At 62.1% G+C, this 16,000-nt stretch overlaps 2 protein-coding genes across 3 annotated transcripts; one reads left to right on the plus strand and one right to left on the minus strand.

The window, feature by feature from the left end:
- Positions 1–4,549: 4,549 nt before the first annotated feature.
- Positions 4,550–9,588, minus strand: NOC4L (nucleolar complex associated 4 homolog). 2 transcript variants are annotated; one of them, XM_046640299.1, is made up of 15 exons: positions 9,334–9,588; positions 8,912–9,032; positions 8,296–8,402; positions 7,863–7,970; positions 7,448–7,597; positions 7,270–7,369; positions 7,123–7,157; positions 6,608–6,658; positions 6,385–6,496; positions 6,074–6,134; positions 5,712–5,822; positions 5,377–5,537; positions 5,201–5,283; positions 4,805–4,918; positions 4,550–4,715 (listed from the first exon to the last, which is right to left on the minus strand). In XM_046640299.1, the coding sequence occupies exons 1-15, from the start codon at positions 9,448–9,450 to the stop codon at positions 4,596–4,598; spliced, it is 1,551 nt and encodes a 516-aa protein (XP_046496255.1). In that variant the 5' UTR covers positions 9,451–9,588; the 3' UTR covers positions 4,550–4,595. The 2 variants fall into 2 exon arrangements, with proteins under 2 accessions (XP_046496255.1, XP_046496256.1); XM_046640300.1 differs by lacking the exon at positions 9,334–9,588 and having other exon boundaries at positions 7,863–8,026; positions 8,912–8,946.
- Positions 9,589–9,629: 41 nt separating this feature from the next.
- On the plus strand, positions 9,630–15,375 carry DDX51 (DEAD-box helicase 51). Its single transcript, XM_046640298.1, has 15 exons — positions 9,630–9,952; positions 10,036–10,187; positions 11,229–11,379; positions 11,692–11,837; positions 11,929–12,000; positions 12,101–12,207; positions 12,392–12,500; positions 12,586–12,731; positions 12,932–13,130; positions 13,207–13,322; positions 13,423–13,539; positions 13,744–13,845; positions 13,970–14,033; positions 14,140–14,274; positions 14,564–15,375. Exons 1-15 carry the CDS (start codon positions 9,682–9,684, stop codon positions 14,588–14,590), a joined length of 1,914 nt encoding a protein of 637 aa, XP_046496254.1. The 5' UTR covers positions 9,630–9,681; the 3' UTR covers positions 14,591–15,375.
- Positions 15,376–16,000: the final 625 nt, after the last annotated feature.

Consider the following 16,000-nt stretch of genomic DNA (forward strand, 5'->3'; position numbering starts at 1 on the left):
CCGTGAGGCCTCAGAGAGATGCTCCAGGCACACAGTAGGAGTGCACTAAATACTGGCCTCATGATGATTGAATAGATCTAAGTTTTTCTAAAACCCTGGACCAGAAGGCGTTGGACCCCACATCGTGAGGACGGTGCACTGAGGGGGAGACGCTGGCAGGCACAGAAAGGGTCCCCGTGTCCCTGGCTCACTCAAGTGTCGCTAAGGAGCAGAGGCAGCGGGACCATGTGGTGGGCTCAGTGCTCAGAGCACACCTGCCATGGCTGGAGAGGCCACGTTCCTGGGTTTGTGCAGCAGGATGCGATTCTGTTTCAAGCTCTTGTCCGGACAGGGCAGAAGTGCGGTCTCTCACAGGCAGGTCCCTTTCCCCTGGCTGGGTGGTGTCGGGGAAGCAGGTGTACGCATCAGGGTTAACCCAGGAAGAGAGAAGTGGTGTCTGACACGGGGGTGGCTACACAGTGACAGGGAGCCCAAGAGGAGAGGAGGCCGCCCAGATATTGGCAACAGCAGGAAGACACCACCACCCCAAGTGGAGGGAGGGACTGTGGTCCCTATTAGGGCTGTGGGGCCCGCGTGGGTGCTCCCAGTGGCCAGCCCTCCAGAGGTGGAGCAGGTGCCGCAGCCCAAAGCCCCACCGTGAGCCGCAGTGTGGACTCCTGAGTGGCCCTGGCCCCAGCAGGCAGCGCTCCTATTGGACGGGACGCCTAGGGGCCCCTCCCAGGCACCGGACAAAGGCCAGCCTGGATTTGGTGAGGTTAGCTCTCCCCAGACCCCAGAGAACCTGCACGGGCACAGCAGACAAGCAGCCCAGGACACACAGACCTCCTTCCTACAGGGCCACAGTCCAGGCGCCCAGCTTGAGGGTCCCGGCTCCACGTGTCCATGCAGGTTTCTGATTCTGGCCTGAGGATGGGGGCTGACCCAGCTCAGAGTGGCCACCCATCCTCAGGGAGGGAGCATGGCAGAGACCCCACCATGCAGGACTCCCAGCCGGCCTGTCGAGGTTTCTGTGTCTCGGGTAGTCTTTCCATAGCCTTAATTATGAAGCAGGAGGGATCAAAATACACACCCATCAGGGGCGATGGAAGGTTCTGGAACTGGATACAGGTGGTGGTTGCACATCGGGAATGCACCAAATGCCACCGAGTCATACATTTTAAAATGTTTAATTTTGTCACGTGCGTTTCACCTCAACTTTTTTAATTTAGCCTAAGTATATCTCAAATATTGCATGGTGCATACTGAGACTAAAAACGTATTCATTGTGTATCTGAAATTTTAAAAATTAGTTTTAAAAACTCTAACTCAAGCTAAGAAGTGATCGTGTCCCCAATGCTACAAAGAAACTCATCACTGACTCCACGCGGTGGAGGGCGGGCGGGCAGGCCTCAGGCACGAGGTGTCCCCACCGGGTTTCCTGGAGTGAAGGCGGGCTGTGGGTTTGTGGCCGTGAAGGCCGGCGAGGTCTAGGAAAGCAGGGCAAGCACAGGAGAGCCCACAGCACAGCACACCCAGTCTGCGCGCTGGCTCCACGCCGAGCCAGGGCTCAGCTCCCAGAGCGAGGTTGCCCCACCCCACAGATCCCAGCAATGAGAGAAGGCTGGCGCTCAGAACCAACGGTTCATGGGTTAAAAAAAGAAAAACAAAGACGGGCACTGAGGCTGGGCACCACGGGTCAGGTCAGGGGGTGGGGGGTTTACGTGGAAGGGAGACCCAAGGGGGTTTCCACGGCATCCCACGTGCCAGGCTCTCACGTGAATTTTTATACTTATGGTCATACTGCTTTTTTAATTTAAAAACGATAAGTAAAACTGGAGCTGGGTTTTAATCAGGGAGAAGGCAGCTGACTTACATGAAAGGAAATGACTGTTTCGCTCCCTCCCGAGGGAACTGTGGGGGGCAGGGCTGCAGGAAGCCGGAATCCGTCCCCGGGCTCCCCGCAAGAAGCAGGCCTCTGGGGCCTGGCCTGGCCTCAGCTCGGCACTAAACATTCACGGTCAATGTGAAGGTGTCCCAGGACATCCTGCTGACTTTGGGACGCCCTCCAGCATCACAGGAGGAGCCCACAGCGCCTCTGAGGCCAGACCCCGAAAGGCCACTTCGACACAGATTTGATGGAGAAAACTGACACACACTATGGCCCAACAGGTGCCAGCCACTGTCTTGGGCGCCAGGTCACCCGTGAACAAGGCACCCACATTGCTGCTCTCATGGAGCCGACCCTGCCCTGATGGAGACAGATGGTGCCGGATCACATCAGCTCACTTAAGTCCGGGGGAGACTCACGCCGAGATGCTGCTCCCAAGAAGGAAGGTGACACCCCGACCTGAGGCGGGAGGAGGCCCCATGGGAAGGTCTGGGTGCAGAGTGCTCCAGGCAGAGGGAACAGCAGGTGCAAAGGCCCTGGGTCAGAGGCTGTGAGCAGAGGCGGGTGGGGGGGCGGGGAGAGGGCATCTCAGAAGAGGTCCTCAGCAGGGCAGCAGTGACCTTTACAGAGTCCCGGGGTTGCCGCATGTGGACCCTCCCTCCTAAGACGGTGACAACCTCACCTGGGAGCCTTAAGAAATGCAGAACCCAAGGCCCCACCTGGCCCGGCTGTACCAGAATCTGCATTTTCACTCAGATCCAGGCGGTTCTGGAGCCCAAACAGTCTGAGCTCTACCCTCCCCTCTGCTCCCCCTTCTTCCTATCCTGCTCTGGCCACCTCACCGTGTCCACTCAGCCAACCTCACAGCCCCCAGGAAGGGTGACCAGGCAGAGATCTGAAAATGTAACCTGCAAGGTCAAACACGGCCGAGCGCAGCTGCCTGGCCCTGGGGCCCCAGGGCGCCAGGAACAGTCTATTGCAGAGAACACACAATGCTGAACTTGGAAAAAAACAAAGAAAACCGTTTAGGTGTTTTGTAACTTACAAACTCACAGATTATCAAACATATAACATTCCTGGAACAAAGTGTGAGGCCTCAGCCCCGTCCAGCGCTGCCCCCTGGTGTCCCCGCACTGAGGCTCAGGCAGGGCCCTGGTGGCCTCTGGCAGCCACCTGAGCCCAGGACACTGACCCTTCAGGTGCTAGGCTGCCCAGGACTCTGGCCACCATCCCCCACAAACGTGCACAAGCCCTCTGCACACACGAGTCCTGGGCCTGGGGGCACAGTGATGACCAGGTCACCCATCCTTGGGGACAGTCCAGACAAGCGAAGGGCAGTGGGGCCATGAAGATGAAACAGGTGCCGTGTGGTATGCACGGGTTGCTGCTACAGAGGGGGCGCTCAAGAGAGGCCTCTCCAGAGCCACGCTCAGCCTGGGGTCTGAATAGTGGGGGCAACTGAGGGGAAAGCTGTGGAGGAAGGGCTTGGTGGAGCAAAGGCCCCGGGGCAGGAACCAGCTTGGCAGGATGAGCAAGGGTGGGCCAGCTAGTGTCCCAAGTCACACAGGGTTCTGTGTATGTGGAGGGGAAAGGACTACACCTTCTGCTCCACCACCTGCCTCCAAGCCTCCGCTGGGCGCAGGCGCACTGGGGTCCTGGGCTGGTGGAGCAGCCCCCTGGAGACCAAACTGCTGCATTAGTCCCCGCTGTGACTCCCAGGGCACCGGAAGCTGCTGCAAGCTCACGCCTGGCTCCCCTGGGGTGGGGGTGCTGGCAGGAGAGGGTGTCCCAGGAGCACAGCGTGGAAATGGGGCTGCCGGGAGCAGCTCTCTCCCTCCCCTCAGGCCAGTGACACCCAGCCCCTTGGCTCACCCCTGCCCACGTTTCCATCAGTCCCTGCCACGCTGCATGAGCCAGCACCCTTCATCTGAACAAACAGGTTTGCAAAAGGAAAGTTCGGATGCTGCCACCGACGCAGAACCAGACCCGCCTGGGAGAAGTGGGGCCTCGTGGAAACAACCCTACTGGAAGCAAAACCGTGCCGTGGGCCTGGGGCTGCTGGGTGTCCACTCTGCTGGGGGAGGGGAGGGAAGGACTGGCCCCCAGCTGTGACTGTCTCTCACTCCCAGGATGCACTGCTGCTTGACACCCACCCGCATACCTAGGACCACGGGTGGTTCCCGGTCCTCCACGGGGCCTGGCTGCGATGGCTTGTGCCCACTCTGTGCTCCCCACCACAACCGACCCGGCCAGAGAGCCCCTCTAGTCACTCCCGGGTCACAGAGGCTAACTGTAGCGGGCAAGGTCCAGGGGCTGCACCAGCAGGGGTGTGGCCCAGACCAGGACGCGAGGGATGCCAGAGCCGGGAGACTCCTGGGGCCCAGCAGAAGGCGCTGCCCAGCACAGCTGTGACCCTGCCTGGCTGGAGCCCCAGGGCAGAGGCTGTTCCTCTGGGTCCCTCCAGACAGGCCGCCTTGGCTACAGAGAAGGGAGGGCCCATGGGCAGCGCCCTCCAAGGAGGCCTGCAGCACAGCGGGCATGCGGGGCTGCAAGTGGACGAGAAGGCACCCTCCGAGCGTGGCCAGCACTGCTGACGCCAGCCCTGTCCCTAGGGAAGAGACAAGCGAGGGATCAGCGCCCCCAGGCCCCTGCCCGCCCACCCACGGCCCAGCTGAGTCACTCTCCTACAAAACCATTTATTGGGGGGGAGGCAGGGCACCCGCCTGGGTCAGCTAAGCGTGAAGTGCTGGGCGCACAGATCATCCCGCCGGCCCAGCAGGCCCCGGGCCGGGATGAACTCCAGCGGCACCGACTCGGGCCCCTTCTTCTTCAGGTCCCGCTCGAACACCTGCAGGGTAGGAGGCATGGACGGACGCGCTCATGCTCTGAGTCCCTGTGTCCCCAGCCCCCCAATCCCCATGAGCCCCCGTGCCTCACCTCAAAGGCAGTGAGCTCCAGGAGTGGCGCGAGGCTGACCTCGGGCACGGACAGCACCTGGTTGATGACACTGGCGGCCTTGGACACCTCAGGGTGGTAATGCCGCTGGAGAGCCTGGAGAGCACACGGACGTCACCACCCCTCTGGGCCCAACCCTAGGAGGCGAAGTCCTACCCTCATGAGAGACAACAGCCGCTTGAGACAGAGGCACGGGCTCCCCCAGGTAACCAGGGTGAGGAGTGAGGTAGGGTCCCTGGACATCTAGAAGAGCTTCTGGGAGAAGCCGGGGGTAGAAAGAGTTTTAGCGCATCAGAGAAGCAGAGGAATGCGGGGGTGGCCAGGCGGGCGGGGGAGCCCAGGTGGGGCAGTTCGAGGGGGCAAGCCAGACACCCTCACCTGCAGCTCCCACAGGGAGCTCTCCAGGGCTCGGCTCTTGGCTGGGTCCTCCTCTCCGGGGTCATAGGGGTCAGCGTCCAGCTCTAGGAATGAAACCCAGACCCTGGTCTGTCACCTGCCACAGTACACCGGCCTCTGGGGCCAGGCCTCCCCGGGGTCCCCGGCCAGCCACTCACCAGGGCTCCCGGGGCGGTGCACAAGCACACGGCAGGCCGGGTGTCTGCGCAGCAGGTTGCAGATGAAGGGGAGGACCATGAGCAGGGCCTCGGGGGGCGCCGTCAGGGCCAGACGGGACAGGCGCTTGGCAAAGGCAGCCACCAGGTAGGCGGGCAGATGGCTGTGCAGGGTGGTGGCGTGAGCCCCCAGTGTGCTGCTTACCAGCCCCCAGCCCCATCCTGGCCCCAGGCTGCAGCCCCACAGAGCTGGGCCGGACTCAGCTCCAGGTGAGGCACAGAGGGCTCTGATGCTCTGAGGCCAGGTCAGGCGCCCCCTGTTACTCCCAGGTACTCACGAGGAGGACAGGAAAAGGTCGGCCAGGTGGAAGAAACGGGCCCGGTACTTGACGTGGAAGACGGACGGGTCCAGGAGACCGTAGAGCTTGCGGTAGAAGTCGGGGTACTCCCTGGGGGTAGGGGACACACACATAAGAGTAGAAGTACAGAGCAAGGGAGGGCACGGGGTGAGGGAACAGGTCACAGTCCCAGGGAACCACTGTCCCCAGGGCCGTCCCCTACCCTGGGGAGGCCCAGTAGGCTCCCCAAAACCACTTGACTCCTGGGGAGAGCAGGGACCCCAGCCGGGGACAGGGAGCAGACAGGGGAGGGACGGATAGGAAGGGTTGACAGGCCTGCATGCCCCCAGGTGGACACTCACAGGTTGTGCTTATGAATGAGGATAAAAAGTCCGTTCAAGGCCAGGAGACTGATGGCACCCCCTGCAGACAAACACACAGGTGTGGACCCCAACCCAACTGCACCCGACCTGGAAAGTGTCCCGTAAAGCTGGAGGCCACGTGCCAGGCAGGGACGGTGGAGCCACCTGCCCCCAGGCCCGCCTGCCTCGGTCTAGCCATAGGAGGGAAGGAAGCCTCCGGCACACCTGTCACTGGCCGGTTGGACCCCTTGGTCACGGCCCCGCCAGCTGCATGGCTCTAGGCCCCCAACCACCAGGCACTCGGGGCTCACCAATGTCATATGCTCGGGTGAGAAAGTCAATCATGAGGCTGGGCTGGGCCAGGTGCGGCAGGATGGAGTCGTGCATAATCACCAGCACCTTCTTGCAGATGCTGAGGGGCAGCTGGGAGGGTTGGAGTGGGTCAGGATGCAGCCTGCCCCACCCTGAGGACCACACAGGCCAGTGGGGCCCAGGTCAGCCCCCACCCTGCACCCCTAGCCTTCCCGGCCCTACCTTGTGTTTGAGAAAACCAAGCCACATCAGCTGGAAGGCCCTCCTGTGCTCCTGCAGAGAGAGGGACGGAAGCTGCACACGCCGCTCCAACCCCCACCGCAGGGAGGGGGCAGAACAGGCCCCCCTGCCCCCCAGACGCTGCCCACACTCCTCCTCCTGCGTGTACACAGGGATGAGCAGAAACCGAGGCACCCCAGCCAGCCAGCCAGACACCCTGCATCCCTCACAGCAACTAAGGACGGACGGGCACTGCATTCACAGCTCCCGGGGCAACAGCACTCAGCACCGAGGAGCCTCCTGAGAAGGCAGCGGGCCACCTCTGACCTCTGGCAACGAGCTGCCTGCAGGCCTCCTCGCAGCCTGGGTCCTCATGAGCGGCCCTGGTGGCTAAGGCAGGAAGGAGGTGGCTGGCCCTCTCGCCATGTCCCACATGCACTGCCTCCATCTAGACATCAACGGCGCCCCAGGATCAGGCCTGTTCCCAGGGAGGCCACCCACCCTCCAGACCATCTCACCTTCAGGTGAGTGACCTTCCACTTGTCCGACAACTCTGCAAGGAAGGTGAGATGTCACTCAACACGCAGGAGGCAGGCAGTGGCCCGTCAGGGTGCCAGGCTGTGGGGCTCAGGCACCCTGCCCACCTCCCCGCCCAGAGTGCTCACCTGTGCGCCTCACGTAGAAACTGGAGATGTCACTCTCCTGGCGGGACAGGCTCACGGCAGACAGCAGCGTGAAGGCATTGTTGCAGAAAATGAGGGGTACCTGCCAGAGGCACTGCCTGAGCACCAGGACACCGCACGCCCACTGCCCACCCCCAGAGACGGGACCCAGCCAGCTCACCTCAGGATGTCCATTGGCAACCCGGGCCACAACGTCTGAGGCCGCCTGCATCGTGTGGTAGCGGATGTCGTCGTGTTCCAAGTACTCCCGGAACTGGGAGAGGAGCAGCGAGCGGTCCTCCTCCAGCGAGAGCAGGCCTTCCACCACCATCTAGGTGCAGGCCAGGAACTGAATGCCTCTCTCACCACCCAGGACGGGGCAACCCAGGGATGGAGCTCACAAGGCAGAGGTCCAGGCTGGCTGCCAGGGTCCCTGCTGAACCCAACAACCAGCAGACTGCCCAAGGAGACCCCCCAAGCTGGCAGCCTTCCCACCTCTCACAGGGGAGGAAGCACCACATACAAGAGCCACCTGTGCCAGGGGCCCATCCCGGTTCTGGCCGATAAGATCTGTTGGGATCCCACCACCCCCTCACCTTGAAGAGCGGGCGCGGGAACAGATAGTTGCCCTCCCACTTGGGTTTCTCCAGGGGGTGTGCTCCTTCCAGCTGCACGAACTTCATGAGCGTTCCAAGGGCCAGCTCCTGGGAATGGTGGACAATGAAGTGGCTGCAGCGTCCCCAACTACTCATCGTCACCCCTGCAGACAGACCCACAGAGATGCCCCCAGGATTCAGGCCCAAATGCCCATGAGGCGTCACCCATGAAAACAGGAGACAGAACGCACCCACCCACCAGAAAACTAGCTGTGAAAAAGAAGGAAAAAGGCTCCTTCCCTAGACAGGTAAGCACGGGGAGACGGGTGCCTGCAGCCGCAGCCCCATGCCACTGCTGTGTGCGGAGAGTCTGGGGGCTGGGGGTGTGGAGGATGCACAGGGACAAGGCAAGGCCAATGACCCCAAGACTCACTTTGACCTGAAAGGAGGGGTGGGCCAGGAGCTCCCCCAAACGGTTACAGCAGCTGTGGTAACGATGCCTCATCCACATCTTGTACTTCTGTGTGGCCCCCTGGGACCCTGCAGGCGGGGTGAGGGGGGCAGGGTGGTTAGCCCACACTGATGCCCACACATACCAGGCTGGGCCCAGCCCCACCCGCCCACTGCTTTCTATTCAACGCAAGCAGGGAAATGAATGCAAGCAGACCACCATGGCCCATTCCCCCAGCCAGGGAAAGCAACACCCACTCGAAGGCCAGGGTCTCCATCTCCTCATTTCACCCCAATATCTGGGCATCCAAAAACCAGGACAGGCAGCCCTGGTTTTACCTGACGTTACAGTCAGTGTTAAACAGTGTCAAACCCCACAAAGGATACAAACAAACACCCCTTGCTCAATCTGCTCTAAGTCTAGCTATGAGGATACACATCTTACCTCCCCAGCAGAATCACCCGTTCCCTCTTCCCACCGTGGACCTGGGGCGCCCAACCTAGACCCCCTGTGACGACACGGTTTGGGGGGGCTCATCTCGTTGGCAAGGTCCCCTCCAACCTGGTGAGCGGACGCCCCGGGCCCTCTGGTCGCTCACCTGCCATGACTGTCTCCTCAGGGGGCAGCTGGCCCACAAACAGCTCTCCCCGCTCCAGCAGGGCCCCGAAGAGGCGGCTGCAAGCGCGCACGGCTTCCTGGATCTCCTCCTGGTCCTCCGACTGCGGGGAGATGCCGGTCGCAGGGTGCCCCGCCGGGAACTGTGGTCCCTGCCCCCTGTCCCCACTGGACTCCAGCCCCATCGAACCTCACACCAGACCCCGGCGTGACCTCCCGACCATGCCTCTGCCAAACCTCCCGCCGGATCCTCCAATCGGGAAGCCCTGGGAGACTGGGGGGTGGGGGGGCCCAGGCAGAGTCTGGAGCCGCTCTGCGACTGCCCGCACCCGAGCCCGAGGGCTGTCCGTCTGGCCTCCGGCCCCGGGACCGCGGCCGCGACCCCGCCGCCCGCCGCGGGCCCACCTGCAGCACGGCCAGGATGTCGAACACGGCGTTGGCCTCGCCGCGGCTCGCCAGCACCGCCTCCAGCAAGCGGCCCAGCGCCCGGCGCGCGCCCCCGGGGCCGGGGTCCCGCTCCATGCCGCCGCCGCCCCACGCGCAAGATACCGGGACTCCGCGCCGCCGCCCGGCGCGCCACTGACGTCACCGCCGGCGCCCCGCTGACGACACCGTCCGGCGCCGGGGTGCCGCTCCACGCCTCTCCCACCCCGCGCGGAAAGGACCCGGCCTCCCCTCGCGGCGCCGCTGACGTCAGCGCCGGGCGCCTCCGCGTCATCGCGCCGCGCCGGGCCGGAGCGGCGTGCGGCCGGCATGGCGCTCTTCCATGTAGCGCGGTACCCGGGCCCCGAGGCGGCCGGGGCGGAGGCCGGGGCGGACGGCCGGGCCCGCGCGCTGCTGGAGCGGCTGCAGTGCCGGGCCCGGGAGCGGCAGCGGCAGAAGCAGCCGCGGCAGCAGGAGGCCGCGCAGTCCGCGGGGCCGGCGGGGAAGCGGCGGCGGCGGCCGCGCAGACCGCGGAGGCGCGAGGGCGGCGGGGCGCCGGAGAGCAAGCGGCGGAGAGCGGACGGCGAGGACGCGGGCGCAGGTGGGGCCCGACGGGGCGGGGCGGGCCCTGGAGCCGGGTCCGCGTGGGGCTGACGCGCCGCCCGCCCCGCTTCTGCCGCGCAGGGAGCAGCGAGGAGGCGCCGGAGGAAAGCGGCGTGGGCGCCGAGGCCGCGGAACAGCCGGAGGCCCCGGACGGACGGCCCCCCGAGGAGGCCTCTGGGCCCCCAGCCCACGCCCTGCTGCTCGGGGGCTTCAGGAGGAGCAGGGCGCCAAAGGTGAGCGGCCCGGGGGTGGGAGGCTGCAGGGTGCGGGCGGCTGTCGTTGATCCGCGCGTGTTGGTGGGGTAGCGCGGAGGGTGATGCCTGTGCCTGGTGGGTGTCGGATCAGTATTCCTTGAGTGAATAACGTCACGGTTTAACAAGCCGCGCCTCAGCGTATTGTGCTGTTTTTATTTTGACTGTTTGAATTTTGCACAGATTCAGCATATTTAGTTTCAGTTGTAAAAGTGTTAATTTCTTGTTCCCTATATCAGCATTGTCAAGGTGGTTTTCGTGCTGCTGTCACGGAGGTCTTTCTAAACAGCTTTGCTTATTTGGGGCGCACATTAAGGAGCTTCTGCTGTGCTGTCACCAACCTAGCAAACAAAACGGGAGATTGCACCAGGTTCCTGGGCTAGTCGGGTCTCTATCTTAGTAGGGGAGATTTTTATGCAAACGGATGTGTGACCTTCAGGGCTCTTGGACTATGACGATTACCGTCAGGAAGAGGGGTTTGGCAGGGTGCATAGGGGCACCATTGTGTTGGGGCACGTGTGGAGGTCCATTCTGAGCTGGGATCAGAAGATGGGAATCAGCCTGATTAAGATGTGGGCGAGAGGTGTGTGCCAGATAGAGGGCAGGGTTAGGGCAGAGGCCCTCAGGCAACAGTGGGCTTGGTGTGTAAGAACAGAGGTTTGGATAGCTGGGGCACGTCAAGCGATAGGAAAGGAGGTCAGGGCAGGTGAGGGCCAGGTCACACGGGCACTCTGTGCATGATGATTCAGAGCGTGGATGTTGTTGTAGGTGTGAGGGGAAGCCCTTGGGGGTTTCGGGGACGGGCACCTTTTGGTATTTCTCAATTACTTTAAAGGCTGTGTGGAGAGTGGGTCGTGGGGCATCGAGGGAGAGCTGGGAAACTAGTGAGAAGGTTTGTTGGGACCTCTTTCCTGCAGCCCTCAGCCTGAGTGTCTTGAGTCCTTGGTTTCTGCGGGCCCTGCTCTCCCAGCCAGAAGGGCTCTGGAGTATTCACCTCGCCCCTTTTCTTACTTTTTGTGACAGGTCCAGCCTTTCCTGCCAGCCTGGCTGGCCGAGCCAAGCTGTGTTGAAAAGAACGTCACCAAAGACTTGGTGCCTATTGAGGATGTCCCTGAGGTCCACCCTGACTTACAGAAGAAGTTGCGGGCACATGGCATCTCATCCTACTTTCCAGGTGCCCCAGCCCTGGGCAGAGGATGGGGCAGATTCCTTCTGGAGCATCCTCACACAGAATCATGCAAGGCTATAGCTTAGCAGCTGCCAACACCAACAGCTGCTGTGCACACACAGCATCGAGTGTGGTCTTGGTCTCTGCATCTTTGGCCACCTGAGCCTGAGATTCCTCAAGGCTCTGATGCTGCCCTTGAGCGAGAGCTGCCCCACCCGAGGTCACAGACCGGGAGAGGCTGCTTCTGGCCTTGGCACCTGTGTTTATTCTGGGTGTCCCTGCACAAACGTGACTTGCCTCTTGCTCTTCCTTGTTCAGTCCAGGCGGCAGTGATTCCTGCTCTCCTGGAGAGCATGGCCAACGGGTTTCTAGTGGGCAGAGGTGGCTACCAGCCCAGTGACCTTTGTGTTTCTGCCCCGACGGGCAGTGGGAAGACCCTGGCCTTTGTCATCCCTTTGGTGCAGGTGAGCGTAAGGAACCCACGTACCCTCCAAGGGGGCTTGATGCACAGGGAGCCAGCCTTGCTGACGCAGGTGGCTGTCTCTCCTGCCGCAGGCCCTGCTCCATCGAGCCATGTGCCAGGTCCGTGCCCTGGTTGTGTTGCCCACCAAGGAGCTGGCCCAGCAGGTACGTGGACCCTGCACGTGGAGGTCAGACCCAGAGTCCCTGTCTTGGCGGCGTGGGTGCATTGACAAGGCCAGTACAGTGACGGCTAGTCTTCCTTCAGGTGAGCAAAGTGTTCAACGTCTACACAGATGCCACTCCTCTGCGGGTCGCTCTGGTCACCGGGCAGAAGACTCTGGCCAAGGAGCAGGAAACTCTCGTCCAGAGAACGTAGGTCCTGCTGGGCCTGGGCTTTTCAAGAAAATGGGTTTATTAGCTTGTGCAGCAGGAGCAGGCAGCAGGCACGTGGTAGCCACCTGGTCCCCTGGGGAGCAGAGAGCACTGCCATTCGCAGGTTGCCCGCGTTGCAGGGGTCAATGGGGGGACACTTGCTAGGCCACTCTCTGCTCCACAGAGTAGATGGCTTCCGCTGCCTGGCTGACATTGTGGTGGCCACGCCTGGCCGCTTGGTGGACCACATCGACCAGACCCCGGGATTCAGCCTCCAGCAGCTCCGTTTCCTGGTAGGTTGCCAGCCCTGAGGGAGGTCCAGGTTTGGAGCTGAGGCTGACCTCAGCTGCCAGACCGCAGGCCTCCTGTCTCCTGCAGGTCATTGACGAGGCCGACAGGATGATAGACAGCATGCATCAATCCTGGCTGCCGCGGGTCATGGCGGCAGCCTTCCCGAGAAAGGGCACCAAGAGCCTCTTTTCTCTGCTCCAGAGAAGGCAGCCCCAGGCCATCACTGCTGCCAGGTAGCCGGCACCGAGCTTGCTCTGCACTCAGCGCAGCCACCTCAGCACGAGCTCCCTCCCTTGGTCTCTCCTGTCTCTGAGACCCACCCCTCCTGGCCTGGTCTGACCTGGGGCAGCCAGCCTTGAGGAAACCCCCCAGGACTGAGGAGGGCAGGCTGGCTGGGCCTCAACTGCTCTCCCAGTGCCTGCCCCTCTTTCAGCACCTGCTGTCCCCAGATGCCGCTGCAGAAGCTGCTCTTCTCGGCCACTCTGACCCAGAACCCCGAGAAGCTGCAGCAGCTCGGCCTCCACCAACCCCGCCTCTTCTCCACGGGGCTGGCACAGCGGGGTTCCAGAGACGCTGACGCAGAGGCAGACGGGGAGTCGGCTGGGAAGTACACCTTCCCCGCAGGGCTCACGGTGAGCGGGGCGCATGGGGACAGGGGGGCGTGCCCAAGCACTCAGGGCCCCGCCAACCCTGTGCTGTCCCCCACAGCACCACTATGTGCCCTGCAGCCTCCGCTCCAAGCCATTGGTTGTCCTGCACCTCGTCTTAGAGATGAACTTCTCAAGGGTCCTCTGTTTTACCAATTCCCGTGAGAACTCCCATAGGTGAGGCCCGGCGGGCCAGCTGGGGGTGGAGGTGGAGGCAGTGGCAGTGGCAGTGGCAGTTCTGGCCCCAGCCCACCTGGCTTTGGCTTCTCCCACCCAGGCTCTTCCTGCTAGCCCAGGCTTTCGGGGGTGTGAGTGTGGCCGAGTTCTCCTCCCGCTACGGGCCTGGCCAGAGGAAGATGATCTTGAAGCAGTTTGAGCAGGGAAAGATACAGCTGTGAGTACTTGGAAAGATGGGCTGAGGTCCTGCTCTGGGGCGCAGTGGCACCCACCCTAGGTGTCAGCCTGGGCCCCCTGAAGGGTGCCTCCTACAGGAAATTCATCTCCTAACTCTGTGGCGGCGTCCCCAGCAGGGCTGGGTGAGGGGGTAGTCCCGGCTCCTGGCCTTGGGCAGGGCCCCCAGCTCCTTGTATCCCCCCAGCCTCATCAGCACAGATGCCATGGCCCGTGGCATCGATGTGCAGGGCGTGCAGCTGGTGGTCAACTATGATGCCCCCCAGTACCTGCGGACCTACGTGCACCGGTGAGGGCTGGCCTGGGGATGCCTGTGTAGGGCTGTTCCATGGTTTGGGTGGCAAGTGGCCTGTCCCATCAGACCCTGAAGGGTTGGGGGGCACTGCTCTGGAGATTGCTGTGCTTGGTTTCAGGGTTGGGAGAACTGCCCGTGCCGGAAAAACTGGACAGGCCTTCACGCTGCTCCTTAAAGTGCAGGTCAGCCCACATGGGTCTTGGCGGGAGGTAGGGGAGGCAGGGGCCTCTGTTCATGGCACCACCGGGGAGGACGGGACCCCCTTCCAAATTATGTGCTTCTCTCCAGGAAAGGAGATTTCTCCGGATGCTGGCTGAAGGCGGGGTGCCTGAACTGGAGCGGCACGACACCCCCAGCAAGCTCCTGCAACCGCTGGTCCCTCGGTATGAGGCGGCCTTGTCCCAGCTGGAGAGGGCTGTCAAGGTGAGGGGCCGCAGCGCTCTCCTGTTTCTGGAGAAGACCTGAAGTTGCGCACGTAGTAAACGTGGGGAAGGGAGACGAGGCGCTGGGTTTGCCCTCAAGCTTCCTGGCGGAGGAGACCTGGGCTCTGGTGATGGAGGTGCACAGCCCCAGGGGTGCTGTGGCCAGAACCATGCTTTCTGAGTGAGCACCCCGTGTCTCTTCCTCTTAGGGCCGAGGGGTGGGGCCGGGTCCTGCAGACCAGGGAGGGGTAGGACCGCGCATCGATGAACCCTCTCCTCTCCTCCTACAGGAAGAGCGAAAGCAGAAGGCGGCCTAGGCCAGGGCTGGGGCGGAACAGGCCCTGTCCACGCCAGCGAGGTGTCTGTTTTCTCCTGCTGGGCTTGGCTACCTTCTTTCTAGAAAAACCCTGAGTGCTGATTGCTGGACGTGCGAGCAAAAGACAGGGATTCCTGGGAAAGGGCCTTCCCAGGCACACTGCCCGCTCCTGCCAGGCCCTTGGACGTGAGGCTCTTTTGGCCACTGCACCATGCCTCATGCTGGGGTAACTCAGGCCCAGGCCTGAGACCGTCAGGGATGCATAAGATCAGCCTTTGGTCAGGGCGATCTTTCTGCAAACAGGACTCAGTAAACCACCCCAGGACTGACAGGGTGGTGTCTGTCATGGTTTTGGCTGAGAGTTGGGAGGTAGGCTTGAGCTAGTTTTGGAACTCTAGCTCTTCTAACAACGTAAGTGTGTTCACCATCCTGCATCGGAAAGGTTGCCCTGAGTCCCTCACTCGCAGGGTGAGGTGGCTGTGCCGCACCCCGGGCTGCTGAGTGACATCTGCAAGCCCTACCTAGCAGATCCGGGAAGGAAAGCATCATCTGGGAGGTGTTTCCACTGATACAGGTGTCAGCATAGACAGAGGAGAGAGCCGCAGAGTCAGCAACACTTTATCTTGCAATCCATCACCAACCCGGTATAAAATAAACCTGCAGCACGAGATAGTCTTTGTCACGAATGTAACGGAAGACGGACCTCAGAGCACTGACCACTGTCTGCAAGAAGGCTTTGTTTTAAAAATTTATATGCTGATGTCACAATAAACTCTTAAAAAAATAGAAACAAACTGTGGTTTCTTATCTTTGCCTGAGGTACGATATTCACTTCAAAATAACGATCTGAAGCACAAAGCCTCGTGTTCCGTCATCGCTGCCGCCTGAGCAAATGTAGAGCAAGTACCCGTCTCGGCAGCACCCAGCCAGACGCTGCAGACATCTGAGGGCTGCAGGCCAGGGGGCTCTGTGCGACACGGTGCACCCAGCACGTGCCAGAAACATGAGGCCCGAGGCCTGGCACGTGAGGGACGGTGCAGGCACAGGACGAACCTGGAGAAGAGGCATCTCTCTCTGTCATACAGCCTCTAGGCCAGGCCTGTCATCCCGCTCGGGGACCTTCCTACGTGTGGAAATGGAGCAGCGCCAGTCGGTCAGCGGGCCCCCTGGCCTGGGCCAGCCCAGTGCCTCCCGCCCTGACATCTGGGATGCGTTGCACTTGCGCAGGACTCACCCTGCTCGCTGTCGGGCCACCACCCGCCTCCCTCCACTGGGTTGGCTGGGGGCCTTGAACCAGACAGCAGAGGCCACATCTGGACCTTGCGCTGCTGACTGGGGGTCTCGCTGGCAGCCAGAGCCTGCCCAGGGCGTGATGTCTGTGGGGAGGCGATGGTCACACCTGCTGCTGCAT

The sequence above is a fragment of the Equus quagga genome, chromosome 15 (assembly GCF_021613505.1).
Source record: "Equus quagga isolate Etosha38 chromosome 15, UCLA_HA_Equagga_1.0, whole genome shotgun sequence".
Classification (NCBI taxonomy): Eukaryota; Metazoa; Chordata; class Mammalia; order Perissodactyla; family Equidae; genus Equus; species Equus quagga.

Excerpts from the sequence above, each read along its gene's own strand:
- DDX51 (XM_046640298.1), top strand. The coding sequence starts at position 9,682 with ATGGCGCTCTTCCATGTAGCGCGGTACCCGGGCCCCGAGGCGGCCGGG. Across the intron at positions 9,953-10,035 it reads CGGCGAGGACGCGGGCGCAG|GGAGCAGCGAGGAGGCGCCG; the intron begins GTGGGGCCCGAC and ends TCTGCCGCGCAG. Across the intron at positions 12,501-12,585 it reads TCCAGCAGCTCCGTTTCCTG|GTCATTGACGAGGCCGACAG; the intron begins GTAGGTTGCCAG and ends TGTCTCCTGCAG.
- NOC4L (XM_046640299.1), bottom strand. The coding sequence starts at position 9,450 with ATGGAGCGGGACCCCGGCCCCGGGGGCGCGCGCCGGGCGCTGGGCCGC. Across the intron at positions 9,033-9,333 it reads ACATCCTGGCCGTGCTGCAG|TCGGAGGACCAGGAGGAGAT; the intron begins GTGGGCCCGCGG and ends ATCTCCCCGCAG. Across the intron at positions 4,716-4,804 it reads TGGAGCTCACTGCCTTTGAG|GTGTTCGAGCGGGACCTGAA; the intron begins GTGAGGCACGGG and ends CCTACCCTGCAG.